At 47.9% G+C, this 21,031-nt stretch overlaps 7 protein-coding genes across 7 annotated transcripts; 4 read left to right on the top strand and 3 right to left on the bottom strand.

Annotated features, from left to right (window-relative positions):
- Nucleotides 1-870: 870 nt before the first annotated feature.
- EV420DRAFT_243784 (glycoside hydrolase family 16 protein) lies at nucleotides 871-2,540 on the bottom strand. Its single transcript, XM_060481367.1, has 9 exons — nucleotides 2,475-2,540; nucleotides 2,210-2,418; nucleotides 2,133-2,160; nucleotides 1,896-2,079; nucleotides 1,816-1,835; nucleotides 1,728-1,760; nucleotides 1,427-1,675; nucleotides 1,200-1,369; nucleotides 871-1,145 (listed from the first exon to the last, which is right to left on the bottom strand). The coding sequence occupies exons 2-9, from the start codon at nucleotides 2,337-2,339 to the stop codon at nucleotides 898-900; spliced, it is 1,062 nt and encodes a 353-aa protein (XP_060332093.1). The 5' UTR covers nucleotides 2,340-2,418; nucleotides 2,475-2,540; the 3' UTR covers nucleotides 871-897.
- A 996-nt stretch (nucleotides 2,541-3,536) lies between these two features.
- Nucleotides 3,537-4,975, top strand: EV420DRAFT_243796 (uncharacterized protein). Its single transcript, XM_060481368.1, has 3 exons — nucleotides 3,537-3,960; nucleotides 4,010-4,495; nucleotides 4,546-4,975. The coding sequence occupies exons 1-3, from the start codon at nucleotides 3,739-3,741 to the stop codon at nucleotides 4,753-4,755; spliced, it is 918 nt and encodes a 305-aa protein (XP_060332094.1). The 5' UTR covers nucleotides 3,537-3,738; the 3' UTR covers nucleotides 4,756-4,975.
- Nucleotides 4,976-6,891: 1,916 nt separating this feature from the next.
- On the top strand, nucleotides 6,892-7,552 carry EV420DRAFT_243886 (uncharacterized protein). Its single transcript, XM_060481369.1, has one exon. The coding sequence runs from the start codon at nucleotides 7,045-7,047 to the stop codon at nucleotides 7,390-7,392; it is 348 nt and encodes a 115-aa protein (XP_060332095.1). The 5' UTR covers nucleotides 6,892-7,044; the 3' UTR covers nucleotides 7,393-7,552.
- A 237-nt stretch (nucleotides 7,553-7,789) lies between these two features.
- EV420DRAFT_243899 (quinone oxidoreductase) lies at nucleotides 7,790-10,016 on the top strand. The gene is made up of 9 exons (XM_060481370.1): nucleotides 7,790-8,227; nucleotides 8,301-8,477; nucleotides 8,524-8,629; nucleotides 8,682-8,796; nucleotides 8,847-9,085; nucleotides 9,134-9,245; nucleotides 9,297-9,369; nucleotides 9,440-9,498; nucleotides 9,550-10,016. The coding sequence occupies exons 1-9, from the start codon at nucleotides 8,126-8,128 to the stop codon at nucleotides 9,575-9,577; spliced, it is 1,011 nt and encodes a 336-aa protein (XP_060332096.1). The 5' UTR covers nucleotides 7,790-8,125; the 3' UTR covers nucleotides 9,578-10,016.
- Nucleotides 10,017-13,433: 3,417 nt separating this feature from the next.
- EV420DRAFT_1619952 (Alpha/Beta hydrolase protein) lies at nucleotides 13,434-14,674 on the bottom strand (the record flags this gene model as incomplete). The annotated part of the gene is made up of 6 exons (XM_060475523.1): nucleotides 13,434-13,644; nucleotides 13,695-13,891; nucleotides 14,035-14,260; nucleotides 14,316-14,387; nucleotides 14,448-14,467; nucleotides 14,546-14,674. The coding sequence occupies 6 exons, from the start codon at nucleotides 14,672-14,674 to the stop codon at nucleotides 13,434-13,436; spliced, it is 855 nt and encodes a 284-aa protein (XP_060332097.1).
- Nucleotides 14,675-15,480: 806 nt separating this feature from the next.
- EV420DRAFT_1268092 (ribosomal protein L1p/L10e family-domain-containing protein) lies at nucleotides 15,481-17,344 on the bottom strand (the record flags this gene model as incomplete). The annotated part of the gene is made up of 5 exons (XM_060467426.1): nucleotides 15,481-15,738; nucleotides 16,097-16,631; nucleotides 16,682-16,780; nucleotides 16,831-17,097; nucleotides 17,145-17,344. The coding sequence occupies 5 exons, from the start codon at nucleotides 17,342-17,344 to the stop codon at nucleotides 15,481-15,483; spliced, it is 1,359 nt and encodes a 452-aa protein (XP_060332098.1).
- Nucleotides 17,345-19,464: 2,120 nt separating this feature from the next.
- On the top strand, nucleotides 19,465-20,916 carry EV420DRAFT_1641322 (uncharacterized protein; the record flags this gene model as incomplete). Its single annotated transcript, XM_060477218.1, has 3 exons — nucleotides 19,465-20,311; nucleotides 20,370-20,816; nucleotides 20,867-20,916. The coding sequence occupies 3 exons, from the start codon at nucleotides 19,465-19,467 to the stop codon at nucleotides 20,914-20,916; spliced, it is 1,344 nt and encodes a 447-aa protein (XP_060332099.1).
- Between the last annotated feature and the right edge of the window lie 115 nt (nucleotides 20,917-21,031).

The following is a 21,031-nucleotide window of genomic DNA, read 5'->3' on the forward strand; positions in this document are numbered from 1 at the left end:
TTTGTATCTCCCTATGCATGGCGCCTGTGCCATTTCATCACACGTGGAGGCCGATGAACCTTCCTGGACATTGTATAGGCGGGTTTGTCGCCTGTCCGGTAGAAGGGAGCACTGTGTTCACACATCGCGCTAGATTCTTGTCTGCCTCCGTCTTGTATTGTCCCCCCTCCTTTCGAAATTTCAGCAGCAAACCGGCATGATGTGTCTGCTGCGTCTTCAAACACTCTAGGTCATCTTGACGGCGATGTTCAACACCCTCGGTGAGTCAAAATATGTTCTGCTAGTGTCTACCATTCTGATTCCCTGTCTTTCAGTCTTTGCCGCACAACTACATATGGCACTATGACCAACGGTTGACTGTAGGCTCAGCCATAGCTTACTTATTATGCGTAGTCTATGGCATGTACAGTAGTGCATTAGAGAACCGCTAATAAAATCATAATATTGTCCATTGCTATATGAAGTCGCGATGCGAGCCGATGTGAGCCGGGGGAGTGGAACGGGAAAGGAGGTTGCTTCAGATTTCAAAATAGCGTATAGACTGGGACCAAGACAGTTTATCCTGGGGTTGGCCCAGTCGTCATATAGCCCGTGGCTGCTAGGCTTATTTCCACCCGGAATGCAGCCGGCGGGTCGCTTTGTTCTATCCACGCCCTGATTAGCCCGTGGTTTGACAAGTGCACCACCTGTGTAAGCATTATTATGATCCGCTCAGACGCAATTTTGCAAATCGCTCTCGATGACTCTCAAAGCCTGGACCATGTTATGTACCTGCAGAGGCCTGCAGTCTATAAATGTCTATTCATACAGTAAGGGAGAGAGGTATGTTAGTCACTGCTTTTGACTATGACGCGTAAAGCGCAGTTTATGGTATTAAGAAAGAACGTATTTTCAACTTCAAAGAGCCAGCCACGCAGCAGCACCTAGTCCAGCAGCAGCCAGCACCGCAGCCGTTCTCGAATCCCACAAGCTAACGGCGCCACTGCTTCCTGACACCGTGGTGTCGGTCCCGTTAACGCTGTACACACGTACAGATGCAACATCAAAGTAAGCCGTGTCGTAATAAGAGGCATTCCCAATGACATAGTCGGTGTAGCAGGTACCCGAGCAGGTTTCATTAAATACGGACGCTGAGCCTGCAAAGTCTGCACCAAGAAACTTCAACATTGAATCCTACAGAAGGTCGGTCGATTACTTACCTCCGCAGAGAGTGATATCAAAAATGAGACTCTGTGCCGAGAAGAACTCGTCGATGTTGCATCCACCATTGGGCCAGTTCGCAACTGGTGTACCCAGGTCATCAGTATTAAGGGTACTCGAATTCGAGGAGATACTATCGGGGACACTGGAGCGGCTAAAGAACCAGATACTGCGCAAGAAATGTCACGAACGGAATGGAACTAAGGAACGGGCAGCCGAAGCTCACGATATTCCGGTCTCCGCGTATTCTGTAACGAAGACACCACCTCCCGACGAAGCGAATTGGGCTCCATACGACGCTTTGGACGGGTCTGTCACGACACAACCAGAGTTGCTATTTGCTTCATAATTGCAATCGGTGCTATTGATGAGGGTGGACGATTGGACCGGGTCTACTTGTGTACAACCGCTCTCGGTATGTAGAGCCATCTGGTTCATGGTCACAAGGTTCACTCCTTCAAAGGTGTCGATCTCTCTACGATCAGAATATTAGGAGCGGCCGATCTGAAGAAAGCGTTGTAACTTACCCGCCGGTCGGCCAGTCGGGTGCCTGGGCCCACCTAAATAATTATGCATGAGCACCTACACGTCACGTCAAAATAAATGGCGAAGTACCATGCCGGCCAGACGGAGCACTGTAGGGCGCGGAAAGAAAATGTTACTGCGGAACTGAGAGGGGAGGGGACAACACTTACGCCGTACGGAACATGGTACATGTCCGCTATCCAGATGCTTCCAACACCGTAGCGGTCCTTTGATGCGATCCGAACGGTATCACGCTTGTAGTTGTATGCAACAGTGGAGCTGTTGTCGACTTTCATGATCGCGCGGTTCGTTGTGGAGTCTATATACGTTAGGTCGGAACCCGAGCCAACGAAGCTGTTTTGCGGTAGATATTAGCAGTCGAAGGGACCCTTGAGAAATCAACAAACGTGGCATCTCCGTTGGTGAGATTGTCGTCTACAACATCGCATGAAATTCGGGCCTATAATAGAGCGAAGACACGCACAGTGGTCATAATATTCCCAGTCATCAAAGAAGCCCGACCCAGAATATTCTTTGATTATTTCGTATGTGGTTCCTGCGGCAAGCTCGCAGGCAATGAAGCTGAGTGCGATGAGTAGCGCCAGGTTTGGCATGGTGGTCAAGTAAAGAGGGTATGAGGGTAGGCAGTGAAGAAGCTGCTTATATTATCGGTCGCCGGAAATATCGACTGTGCTTTCCCCGGCAAGGTTATCGGCAGATGGATTTGGGTAAGGGATGAATGAACTGACTGCGGCAGGCTGCACTGCGGATAGTCACGACTTTTTCCACGGTCGGCGTGTTGATGGGGCCGCTAATATCGAGAACGAATTTGTCAACTCTAGATGCAGAGGAAGGAAACGAACTCGAACAGCGTATACAAAAGTTGAAGTGCTCGCAATCGTCTGAAGTGAGCTGCCAGGCACCAATAACGGCGAGCTAACTTTGGCGAGAATTTACGTCATGTTGCCCTCACGACTTCTTATTTTCCTTGTTGCTCCACGGGGAGTATATTCCGAACTACGGTGGTCCGGTATCTTCGATCCAGCGACGCCAGTGAATAGAAGTTCTACCGAAGCTGGTGGAAACATCGTGGAGCGTTGTGGTTCCGTGAAAAAGTAGGCGATACAAGAAAAAGAACTTTGATCTTGCTTTGATCCGTCGGCGTAACGACCAGAGTTATCATACAGACTGAGATTAGTCCTCGGAGTGACTTCAGGTTACAGGATAAAATTTATTGGAGCGAACAGAAGGCGAGTGCAAGTGCCAGTGCCAAGGCGAAGGGAGGAGCATGCCTATTGTACAGCTGTGATATCGCAGGCAGTCAGAATTTGGAATTCGTACTACCATCTGAAAGGGCAGGGATCATTTGAATCATGATCGTCACCAAGTCAGTGACTCGGATAAACACAATTGATATGGATGATAGCTTTTGATATAAGATATCAATTGTGAGGCCTTGAGGCCTCGAGACTTCGAGCTCCTCAGTTGCCGCCATTCGAGTTCTTGTACTGATTCACCTATGTGTTTGCTTATTTCCGCGGGCATTTGGTAGCACATATACTGGCATATTCTATGGTTAGCCCCAATGTCACAGCCCATTTCTGCTACTTACTTAGTTTGATCTCAACACCATCTTTTTTGACGACATTGATGTTAGGACCACATGCTACTCACAAAAAGGGCGACTCAGACCTATAGTGCAGCAACAATTCTGTGACGGCTGCTACAGAGACTCAGAGAGAGAGCGATCCTCAGTGTCACAGCGTGACCGTCGAGAATGTAACAAGGCAACCGGGCCGAGTGATCGACTATATTTAGTCACTCACTTCGAACAATAGACAACGCTTGTTCTTTCTTACCCCCAATTTCTCTTCAGCCTGCCGACTGTGTCGACAATTCCTTGCTTGACGCAGGGGTTTTACTTCAGTTTCTACACTCTTTCTGCTTTTCTGAAAGCCTTAGCCGCCTTCATTAGCCACATTATCCACTCCTTCAACTACCAGATCATCAAGCATGAAATTCACTGTAACTGCCCTCGCTGCAAGTCTTATTGTGGTGTCTGTGACATCCGCACCTATCCGACGAGATGTAGACCCTGCTTTGATTCCTGAGTTCGGGTTGGAAGCTGGGATCAACCCCACCGGTACTGGAGATTGTGATGGAATTACGGGGGCGAACGGTAGCCCCGTTTTGATTCCTTGCGCATGCCCCCCAGAGCGTGATACCTTCATTCAGGTATGCATCCAGGTTTTTCTTAAATTTCTCACTCTTACGCTTTGAATAGTCTTTGAACGCCAATGTCAATGCTGGATTCGTCGTCAACAATCCGTCAGTACAGGTCTCTTTCCCGGAGGACGACTCTCAAGCGTCCCAGCTTGCGAGGATCCAAACCGCCCTAGTCACCTTACAAAATATCAACGGGACAGGGAAGGGTTGTCCTGCTTCGTCTACCACTTTTTTGGCGCAACAGAAAGCCATACAAGAAGGAACTACGACCGCGTCAGCAACGTCCTCTCCAGTAGCGTCGTCATCCTCGTCAGCGACGTCTTCGTCTGCGCCAACCGCTGTGGCTTCCTCCGTCACAAGCGACAACTCTGCCGGGACGAACACCACTGATGGCGGAGTTGACCCATCTCTGGTCCCCGAATTCGGAATAGAGGCTGGCGTCAACCTGGATGGCACTGGTAACTGTGACGGAACTACGGGCGCTGATGGTAATCCAGTGCTTATTCCGTGCTCTTGCCCTCCTGAAAGGGATTCGTTCATCAAAGTAAGCTGCTCTGTCCGCAATGATTATTCTCCAAGGCTCACATGTTGCAGTCCCTCAGTGCCAATGTCGCCGCTGGCCATGCCGTCAATAATACAGGTGTTGCGATAGATTTTCCTACGGATAACTCGACTGCATCACAAATTACGAGGATTACGGCGGTTTTGATATCATTGCAGAACCTGGAAGGACCGGGGGTCGGTTGCCCTGCATCATCGACAACATTGTTGGCACAGATGAAGACTCTACAGGCGCAGCAGTAGCAGGATCATTCTTCGCTCCTCGGTTTCTCACCCGCACCAGTTCATTGGAATGCGGGTGATCTTGTTGAGGCATCGTATGAAGGGGAAATGGTGCCTGGTTACTGTTCTTCCTCTTGTTGATGATTATTTTATAAATTCATTATGAGAATGATCCATATGCCAAAGGCCATGCTTGTAAGAGAAATATGTCTATCACAATGCAGATGGCGCAACAAGTACCGAGAATACATTATACTTGATATCAACGAATGTCGTTTCAATACCTAGGGTAGAAAGATATAGGTCAGCAAGATTGTCCACCTTATAACGACGTGAAAAGAGTTCAGAAAGCTAGGTAAAAAAATGTTCGGCAGGTTTGAACGCGATGTCTAGTCGCACTTGGAAACACGGACCATAGCAAAAATCATCAGGTTACATACAACGGCATAACTATCGAATATCAAAACGTATAAAAGGTACTCACCGAGAAGTAAACCAAGATGGAGGTGATATGATGAAACAAAAAATGAAGCGACGCGCCAGCGACGTGTTTTTTAAGGTTTTTTTCTAGCGGCGCCTTCATTCGGAGTTTCAAGTTTAAGAACGGTGGCGGGGCAAGCGCGACCACGTGTCAAGTTCTACTTCACCCAAATGGAAAGTTAAACGCTTCTCCTGCTTGTTACAGTTCAAATTTCTTGGCAGAATATGGACATTTTTATTAGTTCCCTTCGATACCGCCTAGCGAACAAGTTGTCCTCCGAGTCGCCAATGAAATCGCAGGAATAGACTTCGTTCCACCTGGATCGGGACCTATGTCAACTGTAGCGTCCTACGTCAGAATATCTTTACCCCTCGTCGCGGATTCTCAATAAGTATAAATCTGGGGCGGACTCATCAGTTTCTTGCGATGATCTCGGTTTTTGACCTTGGTCCTCCGAAAATCTAGCGTGTATCTTATACATTACTGGTCTGGGCTGTCCGGATGGCCGAGGATAGCCTTCAAGCGCGCATTATGACTCAATTGACCTTCAGCGTTTCGTGGAATCACGATGTTGATTCAGCTTGGTCCATGGGTGCGTCGTTATAATTAAAACCATGCTACAGATGAACTGAAACATTGCGCAAAGGAGAAAGATCTCCGAGATACTCGTTACATCCCGAACAACCCACCTGTTCTAACTTTGTATCCATCGTTCCAAGCATAATAATCACGCCATACAAGGGTATGCTTTCTTTTTGTAGTTTTCCGATGGTTCCGTATCCGGTGAGCAGTGCAGAGAGCCCTCCCCTGAATTGATGATGAGTGTGCCAGCGTTGGCTTACGGTAGCATGGTGCATTATGACCATGATCTTCAAGGGACGCTGAATCCTTGCCATGGCGATGATGAGGAACCGAGCGATGCCATTCTGGCGTGCCTGCACATGGACTCCCGTGTCAGTAAGCTAAGAAACCATGGCAGCATTGGGGTACGAGATTTTTGTACGGCTGGCGTTTTTTTGCTGATGGCCTGTATATGTTGTAACACATCTCTGCCGCATCGACGGTCTCGACCACATTCTGACCACGCCACGCTGGCCTTGAAGCTTGAAAGTTCTATGACGGCCGTATCAATGTTGAACCTTTTCAACCCGAAATGATCAGAAGCAGATGGCCTTGGGATTCCTACCCGGCAGTTCAAGTTTTCACAGTGGGGTTGATAACCGTCTGCACGATAATGATCTTTTACTAATATTTACCAGTGCTATGATATCAATTGCTGTCAAAAGCGGCGAACAGCATTCGAATTCTTCAACCTGTGCCTTTGGCCTCCAGATCTGAGCTGGCCTCCAGGCTGGGCTTAAATGAGACAAAACGAGGCGTTTGTTTAGATCGTTCGTTTGAACATGAAGGGAAAGCCGCTCCCCGATGCAAAAGGATCGGACTACCTGGGGCGCATGCATGTAATCCCATCTTGATTGGCGGGTGGGCTGACAGGTAGTGCCTACGGCCGATTCTGACTGATTTTGACGCATTACGACCAGCACGAAACGCGGTGGTATGCGGGAGGAGGTTGAAAGTGCAGTGACCGACAGTGCATTAAAAATAATACTTGGCGAGATCCCGCTGGATGCGAACTCCATATTACACCGTAGAGATTTTTTTGTTCATGCTGTCACGTCAAAACTGACTTTATCGCCAGGGGTATGGGGCTATGTTAGATACGGGCGACTCAATCCTAAAGGGAAGAGCATTCCGTAGTCGAGGCTTGGGATTCACGGTTTGATCGTCAGCGTCGGGGGCTTCGGTATTTCCTCCTCTCGTCACATAATATGTTGCCTCCGTTTCATGCGTATCTGACCGCAGGTATCTTGTGTATTTGCAGTTTCTTGAGCAGGTTAGCGCCATCTTTGCATCCCTTGATTTATTCCTTGGTTTGTACTTGTACTTTAATCCATTGTCACAGATTTTTACGTTGGTATATAGTCTCAAATTATCAGCGAAATCTTGGAGCGGCTGATACTACTTCTTTATTGCATCATCCAGGGGGTACGATTTCGACTGTATGCATTGGCATTCCAGGAACCAAACCCGCCAAACCCTTGGATGTTTTTCGCTTAAAAGTCCCTCACACACTATCCTTTGATAGTCAGCCATGCTGGCGCGCCTATCAAAGCTAACCCCGTGAATAGACATTTGATAACAGCTTTATTTTTTCCTCGGCAGACCATTCAGACGAGGACACCCACGCGATCGCGGGGCCGAGGTTGATCACGATTCCATACTCCGAGATTTGTGGGCTCCTCTGAATCGAGTGTGGATGACCTCCGATTGCTAGATCTGTTACCGAAAGCGCCAATCAGAACGAAGGCACGACACCAATGTCCCTTGATACTTCATGTAGGTTCGCTCTACATCATGATTTTCCTGAGGTCGAACGCGACAATGTCTGGGATTCTGGGTGTGAATTTTGCGAGTGGTCAAAGGTATGAAATGCTCACTTCTCCTACTTTTTGCTGACTCCACAGTAGTTTGCGATAAATTATGGATTTATGACCGCCAAGAACACATATATAGAGACAAGAGAAGTATTGCTAGTATCCTTGCGGGGTACTCTCCTCGTCGGTGATCACACTCCTTGTCTCTTGCCTACCCCGGTACACGGTAATTACTATGTTTCTGAATCTAACCGATGTGAAAGCGGCCCTCGCGTTAGTAATGATGATGTCATAATCCCGTCCACGTCCGAGTCCTTATATCAGCCGTTCTCATCATCTCCATGCTTTGTCTTTCCTCTTTCACTGATATCGCGCCGTCGTAGCCAATTGATTTTCGGTCATTAATTCCACGTCAATCCAATAGAAACCTGAAACTACGCCGGGTTGCGTTCGGAATTGCTGCATATCAACGGATATGAGGGCCGTACTGATCAAAGACGACAAAGGACCGCTCGAGAATCTCTTCATTGGGAATGCTGAGACGCCAACTCTTGGAGAACGGCAGATTCTTGTAAAGGTATGTGACCGCCGTCTCAGGTCTGACACGACAATCGCATTCTCATGTCATGCTTGTTACCTGAACGTCACAGATCAAGGCTTTCGGGTTGAATCGCATGGATATACTCCAACGAGAAGGAATGTACCCAGTGCCGCCCGGAGCCTCTAAGATTCTCGGTGTTGAGTTTTCGGGTCATGTTACTACTCTTGGACCCAACGTCTCCGCTAATTGGAGGGAGGGTGATGAGGTCTTCGGCATTGCCGCAGGCGTAAGATGTCACTGGCCAACCCTTCCGATGTTTACCAGTCCTTCAGGGAGCATATGCAGAATACATCGCTGTGGATGAAACTCACCTGATGCCTAAACCTTCGTCTCTGTCTTGGGCCGAGGCTGCTAGTATTCCTGAAGTGTTTCTGACCGGTATGAATACCATAGTCTCGGAAAAGGTTGAAATTGACTCAGCTTTCATTAGCCTTTCAAGGAATTTCAGTATACGGAGAATTCAAGTCTGGTGAAAGCGTTTTGATACATGCTGCTGCATCTGGAGTTGGTATCGCCGCTATTCAAATGGCCCGTGTGCTCGGCGCGTCAGTCCAAGTACTGTTCACGTCGCTTTGATACCTTAATATCTATCCAGGAAGAATGTCATCGCCACCGCATCTACGAAGGAAAAGCTCGGCTGGCTGCTTTCAATCCCAAGCGGCGCGACACACGGAGTCAATTACAAGACTCAGGATTTTGCGGCCGAAGTACTCAAAATCACCGAGGGGAAGGGAGTCGACGTTGTTCTTGACTTCGTTGGTCAAACTCATTGGACCAAGAATATCAATTCGCTTGCTATCGATGGCCGTATGACTATTTTCGCCTTCCTAAGTGGTAAATAATCCTCAGGCCATTCTGTATCGCGACCTTATCGCAGGAAAGGTTCCACGGTCCCGTCTGTAGACCTGCGGCCCATACTTCTGAAGCGCCTCCGGATCCAGGGATCCACTCTAAGGTCTCGCAGCCTGGAATATCAAACGGACTTGATCACCCGGTAACTTGTTATCTGTATTCGTTATATCCTATCTGAAAAGGTCATGGTCAGGTTGAGGGACCAATTTTTGGGGAATGTAACCGGAGTCGAGGGAAGTGGTCCTATCAAGACGTACATTCATAAGGTGTGACTTTTCTGAATTCTGCGACATTTCCCATCGTTAGTCCTCTAATCACATATACATATGTGTGCAGGTTTATAATTGGAACGATATTCAAGAGGCCCACAGAGAAATGGAGGCGAACAAGAATATGTAGGCTTTTTTTCCACGACAGGCGTCATTGAACTGACTGTGCCTTGACAGAGGAAAAATAATTGCTGAAATAGCCTAACCCATGTAATAGGAATATCCCCTGGTTATGTCGAATAACTAAAATTTATGTCTTTTATCATCACTGTTTTCCAAACTTAGAGCATTACATGGAAAGTTCCGCTCGCAACCAGCAAACCTGAAAACTGATCGGTGAGTGATGGAAGTTGCCGAAATCAACTTGTTTCGTCCCATCATCCATGCCTTCATCCGTGCCAATTCTTCCCAGGTTCTAGGTCGCCCTGCGCGTAAATCTTGTCTACTGTCCTATCAAGATATCAATGGCATTGATTGACGCCCGTGCCTCCATTATGACATTGATGGGTATTCCACCACTAGTAAGTACTGTAGTGGCGCTCTGGCACCTGGTTGGTGGGACCGAAGTCCAGTAGAATGAACATCTATGAATAAAGTGGACTCCGCGAAGCACTCGTGGACCGACTAACTCTGCTGCACTCAGATGTATTTTTCTATTTTTTCATAATCAGCATGTCAACGTACCTGTTTACTTAACTGCCAGTGTCTGGGATGCAAAAGGTGCGGAGTAAGGGAAGGAGAGGTTCTGGATCCGTCGGTGCCGTCCATGGTGCTGAACTCTACGGAGCCACGGACAACACCTTAAACTACGACCCTAGCTTCTGTTACGAGAAACTGGAAACCCAAGCACTTCGCGGTGGACGAACATAGGCTTCCACACCCCAGCCTCCGCGTCAACATGCAAGGGACTTGGCTTGTCCAGCCAGTCAAAATCCAAGATGTTTTTGGTAATTTGATCGCCGTCGCCAATCATAGAAGTGCTGCGATTTTGCCATCCGCATCTTCGAAAATGCCAGGAGGCCCGATGAGGCCCCGTGAGCAATTTCATTATAGAGCCCCAAGGCTGCGAGCATCGTGGCCTCTCACGGACTGATAGTTCGCTTTGATATTCACTTTCGCCGAGAGTCACGTTGAGTAGAATTTCAGGACCGCCTTCAGCTTGAGATACCTGAACTATCGATAATCCCGGGAATGATGTTCTTGATTTGACCGATAACACCTCTTTGGCCGTTCTTTCCCTGAGTCGGCGGCTCCGTTGTGGATAGTCGCCCCACTAACAAGGTCTTCTATCCATGGTTACCGGAGAGAACCATGATGAAGTCAGGCATCGTGCATTCGGTGACAATATTAAGACACACCGGAAGGCAGGTCGCCAACACTGACGCGCGGTCGACTACGCACACGTCTAGTCGAAGCGAAGTCCGAATGGAGAGGATTTCTCGGGCTATGAACCAGGGGGAGGTTCTGCGCAACAAGCCCGATTAAATCACCTGTAGGATACAAGAATACATACGCGCCTTCCCCATCATGTGTCCGAGACCATCGCACAGATATGTGATTTGGAACGAGGTTGAAAACGAACTATTCTTCTCTAGGTACGGGGCGCTCAATCCTAGAAACATTTAAACAATATCGCGGACTGCGCATGTTGTGATGTTCGAAAAAATTGTCAGACGGCAGGAGGTTTGTGCATTTTGAAGAACCACTTCTCGAGTCTTCTCTGATGCCCTTTGAAATTGGGTTCTGATGTCCGAGAGGGACTGAGGATTCCTAAGCACAGCCACGATGATGTTTAGCCGCTAAATCCGCCGGGTGCAGAGGCTTGAACGGAAGCAAAAGGCGGTTCATTAATATCATGGGAAACGCAGACCTGTACACGGGTCCTTGTCAATCTTGACGGAACGTGGAACCTGGATTGTTTGGACAGGCATGGAGGACATCGTAAAACTTACGAATGGATCAACTCGTGCCCCCCGCTTTGATCAGCCTCTTTCTCGTGGAGGCCTCATCAACCCCCAGGTACCTTCGCAACCATGTGTGGATCAGTTACAGCTGCAAGTGTAACGTTACTTGGCATGATGCCCTGGTGACAGGATCGAGAGTTACTGACGGTTTGAATGCCAGCCTGAGCCGCATTCAAAAGAAATGATTAGATTTGGAAATTTTACTTTGGCTATGGTCCACAATTAAAGCCAACGTTACATTCATCAGGATCAGTACTTTGCCGAGCGGCCCCCTTGTTCCGGAAGACGTTGATGATCACTGAAATGACCGGAATGCCTATATTACAAGCATTACGCATCCCATTGAAAACCGAGGAGGTGGTGGTGAGAAGATTTGAGAGGCACGAAAACGTCAACGTTTCAACCTTTGAAGAAGTTAATCTTCGAACGCACCCGAAAATAATTCTAAAAAGAAAGCCCATCAATTCGACGTCGGAGTGTATTCGGAAGGAGAACCAGCCCGGATAGACGTCTTCATAATTTTCAGGCTCACGCCGCGGTACGAACCTTGCACCGAGTCACCGGCAGATTAGGCCCAGTAGCGCTGGCCGCAAGCCAAGTTTGAACCAAGTCTCCAAAATCACGATCGACCATTGATGAAAATGTCCGTTTTCGGCGGTAGGTACCTGACGGCGAAGGGCTGAAAGCTGTGCGAGGAAAATAAAGAATTCGTATTTTTTTGGCACGAGACGGAAGGAACCAACAGCTTTGCAGTGTTGGTTTCCGAAAAAGGATACCTCCAATGGTATATTTTTGAAACAAGGAAAGCTGGGCGTTGCGTTGCCGAAATCATCGTCGTCATTTTGTCAAACGAGCGCCTTCGTGGGAGTTCCATGCTTGGGTAAAGCCACCGTTAACTCCTTTCCCATTTTGAGTCATCCCATAGCATTTCGCGGCCGCGTGCGGAATTTGCCTCAATACGGCGTGATGATCCTATATAAAGGCCAGTCAGTCGTCATCTCCCTCCACAGAACAAGTTCAGCCCTTTATCGGTAGTCATCATTCCTACCACCAGAACACCTTCACCACCACCACTACCACCACCTCTTCGAGCCCATCCTCATATCTTAACCTATCATGTCTGCACAAAACTCTGGAAAGCCATCGCAGGGTTCGCAAACGACTGTGAAGGGGGGCGCATCATCTGCAGGCCCAGTGTTCTTCTAATTCGCCAATCCCATTCCGTCGTGGAATTTGTGCCACTGTATACGGCCAGCCACGACCGACACGCTAGCAATGTGGCTATGCCCGTGTCTATTCCGCGTCTGACAAGTCAGCGCAGCAACCCCACCAATACCCTATCATTCACCTAGTTCGTCACCACTCGAAACATGCATCCGACGTCTTCCATCCGTCGACGATGCTGTATATGCAGGGAGACAGATGCATCATAATTTATTGGATTTCGATGGCAGGGGGCTTGGACCTGATGGTAGAAGGAGCGCCAATCACCGGCCTAGCGAGACGGAGCTGCCATACAGCCATCTCATATGTAGAAGCGCTCTTCATTGACTGGACATACAATTGGTTACTTACTTTAAAATAATTCTTATTTCCTTAATATTATAGTCTACGCGTAGTTGCTCCTAGCTGTAGCACATTTGTTAACTGGTTGCGTATCACAACAAGAAGAATTACTTACTATTCTATTTGTCCCCGCATGAGCTCGAGTTTTGGGGATCACACGCGCAAGCTAGATCATGACGCGTTGCTACAATTGATATCAAGGGAAGCGCGTCAAGATCTTCTAGAACCATTGGAGCCTTCATTTTTGTTGGACGCGTCAAGAGCAGAGCGGGGATTGACGGCATGCTCCGCCTCTATCAGGCACAGTTCAGCCACCACCACTGCTGTTGTAAAAAGGAACGCAAACGAGTCGGCTGATACGACCATTCATCAACGAATATGTCATAATTGGATGACGAATATCAAATGAAGAAAATCATCACGGCACGTACCTGACTTGAAGGCTCACTCAAGCATACATCCTAAGCAATGGATCAAGTCAAAATGCGACGTTCATCCCTAGGAACAAATACATGTAAGTATTGCACATGGTTACATCTTGCCTCTAAGATCCGTTGCCGTTCCTCTCCAAATGCCTGATTGGAGATCCTTGCGTTCGTGAGCATCCCACCATTCCAGAATCGTTGCAACTACCTCATCTCGTCGTCCGACAAAATTATGATCTGCGTGCTCCATGAGATGAAGCGAGTGAGTCCCCGGGTCTCGATTGCTCAAGGCCCTGGCATAGATAACGGCGTCATATCTACGTTTATGGAGTTAGTCCAAACCTTTTACAAAGTGAAATCAACGAACGGCGGGACCTGCGTGTCCGATAGCCCATGTATAGTTAGGACATCAGTGCCTTGAGGGAATCTGTCCCAAACTAATGACGTATCAAACTTGCAGAAATTTTCAACGTCTTCTGGATGAATCTTGATCGAGAGAATCTTCCTCGCGACTGTGGGCGTCCAGATATGAAATCCTTGGGAAAGGAAGCTCTCTTCCCACTTCTTTGCCAGAGCAGTTTCTGTGTATCAGGCCTAAATTTAACGATACGATAGACACGGCGGGATTGTTTTACCGCAAATTTTCTATAAAAAAAGAGGAAAGACATGTAGAAGAAACGGGTGAAGCGTTTCAAGGCAAAACTTACATGCATACGGTACCGCCCAGATACATTGACAAAACCTGATACCTTCTTCCCGGCTTCGGTGATGCATAGCCAACGGATGGCAACGATAGATCCTCTGGAGTGCCCCACGATCAAATCAACCTTATATCCAAACGTTTTCGCGAGGTAATCGACGACAACGTTGATATCGACCACTTCGTCCTCCAAACCGTGTTGCCGCCAAGTCCCGGGAGTCTCATGGCACCCACTGTAGCGATGGTCAATGATACTGCGCATCATCTGTATTGAAGCAATAAGGTTACCGAAAATCAAAACGAAAAGAGTCTAAAGGAAGACAGAGTCCGAGTTGCCTGTGAAACAGATAGTCCTTGTGCCTGCCGTTAGGCTACGTTCAGATAAACACGTTTCCACTGCGTGCCCGGAGAAAGGCCTACCCCGCAGAACCATGGAGAATCTACCGGTGAGATAAGGAGCGACGAAGGTTGAGCTAGGTGTCTTGACGACGCAGTGAAGCATCTCTAGAAGTACACACCAGAGCGATCTTCCTGCCGTTGGTTGGCTGGTCCGGTGTCAGCTGTTCTAGGATGCCCACAATGGAACAATTAGGCTCAATTGGATGAGGAATCGAGATTTTCGTGGCAGTTCGCTGGCTTGCAGCCATAGGGACGTTGGGGGTACAGAGCAACTTGGAGTAACCATCGTTTCGTATGGTGCCAGCCATAGGGACCGGTAACCGGCAACTGAGCTCCGAACCGACAGCCGACCCCTCATGCCAATGAGAATAAAGCAAAAAGTTAAATCACTGCTGAAGCTGGTACATATTCTCCACATGAAAAACGAGACCTCAAAATATTGTGACATTTTAGTTGAACTTCTAATGTTAAGTATTGAGTTCACAAAAACAAGTTGAAAGATGAGATATTTTCCATACACTTTTGGGGTCAGGAAAAGAGCGGAAAGGATAGGATAGGATGTTTTATTTTCCGACGTTGCTCTAGCGTGCAGGGGTCCGTACTATAGCTCCCTGTATATACATATAATACTAGCAATGAATGTACACTAAAAACACGAGGAACAACGCTGCTACGGTATCGACTCGGAACCAGTCCTACGCTCCGCCGCTATGGTAAAGCCCCGTCATGAGTACTCACTCATGGGTAGTGCAAATGCTGTCGACAATAAGCGTGGGGGAGTCGTAGTGCGGTAGCCTTTCGGATTCCACCCCTCGTCGTAGCGTGGTAGCTTTTCGACGGAAATGGATACGAGAGAATCGTAGCGCGAAAGCCTTTCGACAACTCTCCTTCGTCGTAGCGCAGTAGCCTTTCGACAGAATGATACGAGTCACTCGTTAATGTGGGGGACATCCTCAGAAGAAATTATTCACAACATTTTAGGATACGTTTTTCCGTTCTGAAAAGGAACCGGCCCCAGCAGTGAATGTTGCAAAAGTCTCATAAAACAAGCGTCCTATGCTAAAACCGATTTCTTTCCAATAATCTCATTCTTCGCACTCTTACCTCCCTTCGCCTTGACCACCTTGTCCTTTTTCTTCTCGCCTGGGGCAACGCTGCGTTTCTTCTTGAGATCATCCGCATTGAGAGAATCGGCCGGAGCCTGAGCCGCGCTCTCATCCGCTGACTTGGTCTTTTTACCTTTCTTATCCTTCTTGGAAGGCCCGTTGGAGGAGGCAGGCTCTGGCGGCGCAACGGTCTCCTTGGAGGAAGCCTAAACGTAATTTAAATCTGTCAGGAGGTGACGCAACAAGAGTAAAGGTGATACATACTTTTTTGCCTTTCGCATCACCGTCTGCTGCACTGGGGGTATCGATCTTCTTATTGACGTCCTTTTGCTTTTTTGCATGCTTCGTCCCTGCACCTTCATCTTTCTTGACCGGTTGAGTAATTTCCGAGGCCTTCTTCTTCAATTTCTTGGTCTCCGAAGTGGGTGAGGGCTCTGGAGCAGGGACAGGGACGGGGACTGAAGTGTCGGAAGAGGCTTTGGCTTTGCGTTTCTTCGACTTGGTAGAGTCATCGTTGGTAGAGGGGGTATCGGTAGAGGGAGTGGGTTTGGTCACGGGTGGAACGGAATCCTTGGGAGCGGGAGCCCTTGACTTCTTCGATGAATCAGCGGTGACTTTTTCAGCGGTGGAGATCGTGGTTTTGGCTTTTTCCTTCTTCGGCGACGAACCCGCTGAAACGGGAGCCTTCCCTTTCGCAGCTTTGGATGGTTCCGCTGCAGACTTGTCTTCGACACCTTTTGTCTTCTTTTTGGGCTTAGAAGTTTCTTCTGGCTCTTCGTCGGCAGCAGCACGCTTTTTCCCGTTGGAGGGGGATTTAGGTTTCTTCGAGGCAGGCTCGTCGACCTTCATGGACTCGTCATCGTCATCTTCATCGTCCTCCACATCGGCATCGGCACCCAAGCCTGCCCAACGACCACCTTCCTCGTCTCCCAAAGAGCAGCTCCAAATTGGCAACGAGGCGCTAGAACTAGTCTTGATGGAGAGGGCTTGTACGTTGTCCCATCCGCCGCTGATACGTTTGGCGATGACGGGAAGAGCAACTTTCAAGTTTGCGAGAATCTGAGCCGGCGTGTGGGACATGGTTCCAATCTTTATTGCACTACAACTGATGTTGAGCGTCAACATAACCGCAGCAGGATAAATACATACGTATTAGTACCACGATTCTGGTTCATGTACGTCGACTGAATAGCATGTTCAAGTTCTTTTTTGAGATCTTTGCGGGTCAAGGTAACAGGGATGGGTTGCCTACACCGCGAATCAATAAGACGAATAAGACAAAAGAATACTAAACGCACTTTTTCGCATTAAACCATTTTTCGCCTAGCAACTTCGGGAGCAAAGGGATAACTCGATCGTCAGCTAAGAACAGTCCGTTTTCCTTCAGTAGTATTCTTCGAGCCTCGAAGGGCTTGAATTTCCCCTTCAACTTGCTGATGCCGACGACGCGGGAGATAAACTTGATATCTTTAGCCTCCAGCAGATCTTTGTACTCCCGTTGGGGGTCTTTTGTAATAAGACAGACGCTGGATGTCCGGGGGTCGACAATGGGGTGAACCACAGGACTAACGTAACATTAGTACCAAAGATGATACGTCGAAGTACGACTTACATTCGTATGGGCATTATCTTCCTCTCAGCAGCGACTTTCTTGACTGCGACATTCAGCCAAACGATTTGCTCTTTCCCCGGTAAGAGTTCATTGGCTGACTCCTTGTCAGTTTTCTTGGCCTGGTGGGTATGTATCGCATCGACGGCGCGCTTGCACTGCTTCACCGAGACGCGGGAATCAATGAGCTCGTCCCCGACCATGACTGCTTGATTTCGAAACTTAGTTCTGTTTTCGGAGGACAAATTTTTGTATTGACACTTATTTGGTGCTATTGGACCTTATGGTACTCGCATTCCGCTCTGAGTGATTCGTTAACGACGGAACAACCCGAGGGGCTTCGCAATTTGGTTAAAAGAAAACCACCACCTTTTTAAAAAGGGAGAGAGCCCCGATCGGCATTGACGGTAACGGTTAACAAAATGACACCCAATTGCACCCTTTTTGCATCTCCTGAGTTGCACTGCACGGCTGCTCCATTGTCCCAGCACTACTAGGGTTCCCTTGCTCAGTTCTCTTATATACAAGTATATCAGGAATATAAATTATGCATTGGACATATATACACTAAGAATCGGCATAATATGAACGTACTTATTGGAGACCAACTCAGAGAGCCGACTCAGACAATGCCAACTCAGCCATCCCAGTCCTCCCGAAGCCAACTGATCTATAACTGCCATAACAGTGATAATCCCCTGCAAAAGGTACTATGCTGTGAAAAGGAATCTAATACATCAACAACAAGAGACATCTGCGAGATGGGGAAGCTTACCGCAGCGAACCTTAGCACAAATATCTGATGGGGTGAACATGGGCACGCGGATGCCGCGGAATATGATGCGAGGCCCAAAACATGACAGGACTTTACATAAAAAAAGGGAGCGCAATGTTAACGTTCACAGCCGCAGAGAGCAGGTCGACATCTAGAAGTTCTATACAAGTGATAGAAAGAGCAGAGAGCCACCAGATCTGCCGAGCTGGAAGATTTTAATCTGCTAAAACTCCCTCTGTTAGATCTGGAAGGCGGGAAGATATCAAGCTCAAATTCAATGTCTAGGGACTGCCAAAACTTAAGACTTTGTAGTCAATACGGTTCACTTTTTCTGTGGCCATGCCTAAAGTAGCATCCATTCTACATCATTTCAGAGAACTCAGATTTATTTAGGGCGAACCGAATATCATTCGAATCCTTCCGGGCTAACATGAAGACATGATGGCCACACAAAATCCGCTCAATACTCTCGTCATCATCATTCATGACTCGAACTCAGAGCATCTGCAAGAAATCAAGCAGGCTTCTTCGGCCATTGATACGGCCTGAATACAATTCTATCCCTGTTCACGCAGCCACAGAAAAAAAGAACAGCATGCGATTCGTACGAATTGAATTGTGATTATTCAGAGGGAACCGTTTCATTGGATATCCACTTCGATACCGAAAAAGGTGAGTAGGCGCAATTGCAAGCGCTCATCACAGCATTAACTTACATCACGGAGGAAGATCAGCCCTCAGGGACCTATTATAGCATGCCTTTGTCAAATAACGGAGAAGGCCGTTTACAGACAGCTCTAACTCTCAGTAATTCAGATCTCCCTCCCGCTCGAAATGCGGTGCAACAAACAAGCGGTACCCGGGTATTTCCATAAATACGAGCACGTATTCAAAGAACCGGTAGAGACAATCCAGTCCTGATTTAGCTTTTATATTGCAGCTTCAAGGGCGGTACTTCGGGCAGCCTGAAGTTACCGGGATTTCGGCAATTCAACTCGGAGAAAGACAATGGAAGCAATGGGTACTGCATGAGAGAGAAGTATACTTGATAGACATTTTGTTTCAAGATCACCATTCCGTGATACGCGCGCGAAGAGCCGGTCCAGTCTCATCGCCGCGACGCCGCCCATTGAAATTGGAAAGGAAACTCGACACGAGCTTCCAACAATAACAGTATGACAGATCCTGCGAAGGATTATGTTTTTTGATATGTATGATTAAAAAAATAGCGACAGTTGGAATGCACGGAGAAACGCCAAGGAAGCTAAGCTCTGTGACACAAGGGGAAGAAAATGAAGAAAGGTCAAGGAAATTCAAATTCTGGAGGTGATGCCTAAATGAGTGAGCTACCGGGACTAACCGGTCAATCGGAATGACTCAGACATCTGTTCAACCCAACAGTTCCAACTACTGCACTACGACGTTCAGCACCTCCATTTTAGCGTCGTCCAATTGCTGTAGTGCAGCTCTACGCTTATTCGTTCAAATCCTCTGTTACAATCTCAGCACTCCGCACAGAAGCCTTCTGCGCACGGTGTGACAAGTGCAATGGCACCAGCACTACTACCTCAAGAGCTCATTGATTCTATACTTGATCATCTTCACGATGACATACCCGCATTACGCCAATGTGTTCTTGTGTCGCATTCATTCCATGCCGCTACTCAAGGCCACCTGTATCACCAAGTCGTACTGGTACATTATACATGGTCTCCCCATATGCGCAAGCCGTATACAGGAGCGTGGTATACTTGCGCCAACTTCTATCAGTTAATTTGCCACTCCCCGCATATTCCTCCGCTGGTCAAATCATTCGTTGTCCATGACGGTTTGCTGGGGAACGACAGTTACGACCAGACTACCAAAAGGCTCTTTAACAAGAAATTTCTTCCCCTCATATTCCCCTTACTTCCGTGTCCACGTCGCATCGTTCTCATGAACAGATCGGTCCGTCTTGGAATCAATAACTTGCCGCGATCCCTTAAATCCTCCATTCGTGACGCTTTTCGTTCTCCACATATAACAATCATTCATCTTGACGGTCTAGAGCAGGTAGACCAAGGATGGCTATTGTCTCTATTTGAAGGATGCCCGTCTTTGAAGCATCTTACGTTGACCTGGTTTAATGAGTCTAGAAGACACTCCTTCCCGCTTAGCGAAGAACTTTTGGTCAAACCAATCAATACTTCCCCAGCATTAGAAGCATTGTCATTTGCTGATGAAGTTTCCTTTATAGTCGACGAATTATTCATGATGCAGCCTCTTTTCAACATATCTCGTCTTCGAAAGTTGTCGATTCACTCCCGCTCCCGAACCGATTGTCGAATCATCCAAAAATTGCTCAATGCGACCCAGGACTGCCTTGAGGAGTTGATTTTACGTACCCAGGGTTCTTGTGAGACTCTTCATTACTCACTATGCGTACACCTCCCTTACTGTTTATCATGGTTTAGTACCTAGTACACACTTATTCCTGCCAGTGTTACCGGGACTCGGACCCCATGCTCAAGCCCTAGATATTAGCGGTAACACCAAGCTTCGAACAGTCTATTTGGTCGTCAATGCCAAGTATCCCGACTGGCCCATGACCATTCCGTTCAGCACCATCTTGCAGGGCCTGACAATAGAGGCTGCCTTCTGGCCCGGCAGGAGTGCCGCCGGGATAGAGCGTCTTAACTGGTCGTCATTGGATGCGTATGTTAGTCAGAGAATGCCTTCACTGTGCAATATCAACGTGAAGCTTCACGCCGCCAATAAACATGCTGATGACTGCACAAGTCGAGTATGCACAGGACGAACACGTTCTGGTGATAAATGCATGATCGATGCAGTGAAATACGTTCATAAACATCTTCCTACCCTGAACAATATGGGTACCTTGCAGATAGAAGAGACTAGCAGTAAGCTTTACCCACTCTTTTGATCACCACGACCATCTAAACATCGGCAGAACGTACTACCTGGAGCATTGATGACACTTTGTGTTCTTCTGTGTTTTAATCTACTAGCGCCGATCGCCATGCCTCTGATCACCATTGCTGGGACTATTGGCATGGGGCACGGCCGTCTGGTCCTTTTCATTTGACCGCTATCATCACAATATTACTGACTACGA

Source organism: Desarmillaria tabescens (genome assembly GCF_030435595.1).
Source record: "Desarmillaria tabescens strain CCBAS 213 chromosome Unknown EV420scaffold_13, whole genome shotgun sequence".
NCBI classification, from domain to species: Eukaryota; Fungi; Basidiomycota; class Agaricomycetes; order Agaricales; family Physalacriaceae; genus Desarmillaria; species Desarmillaria tabescens.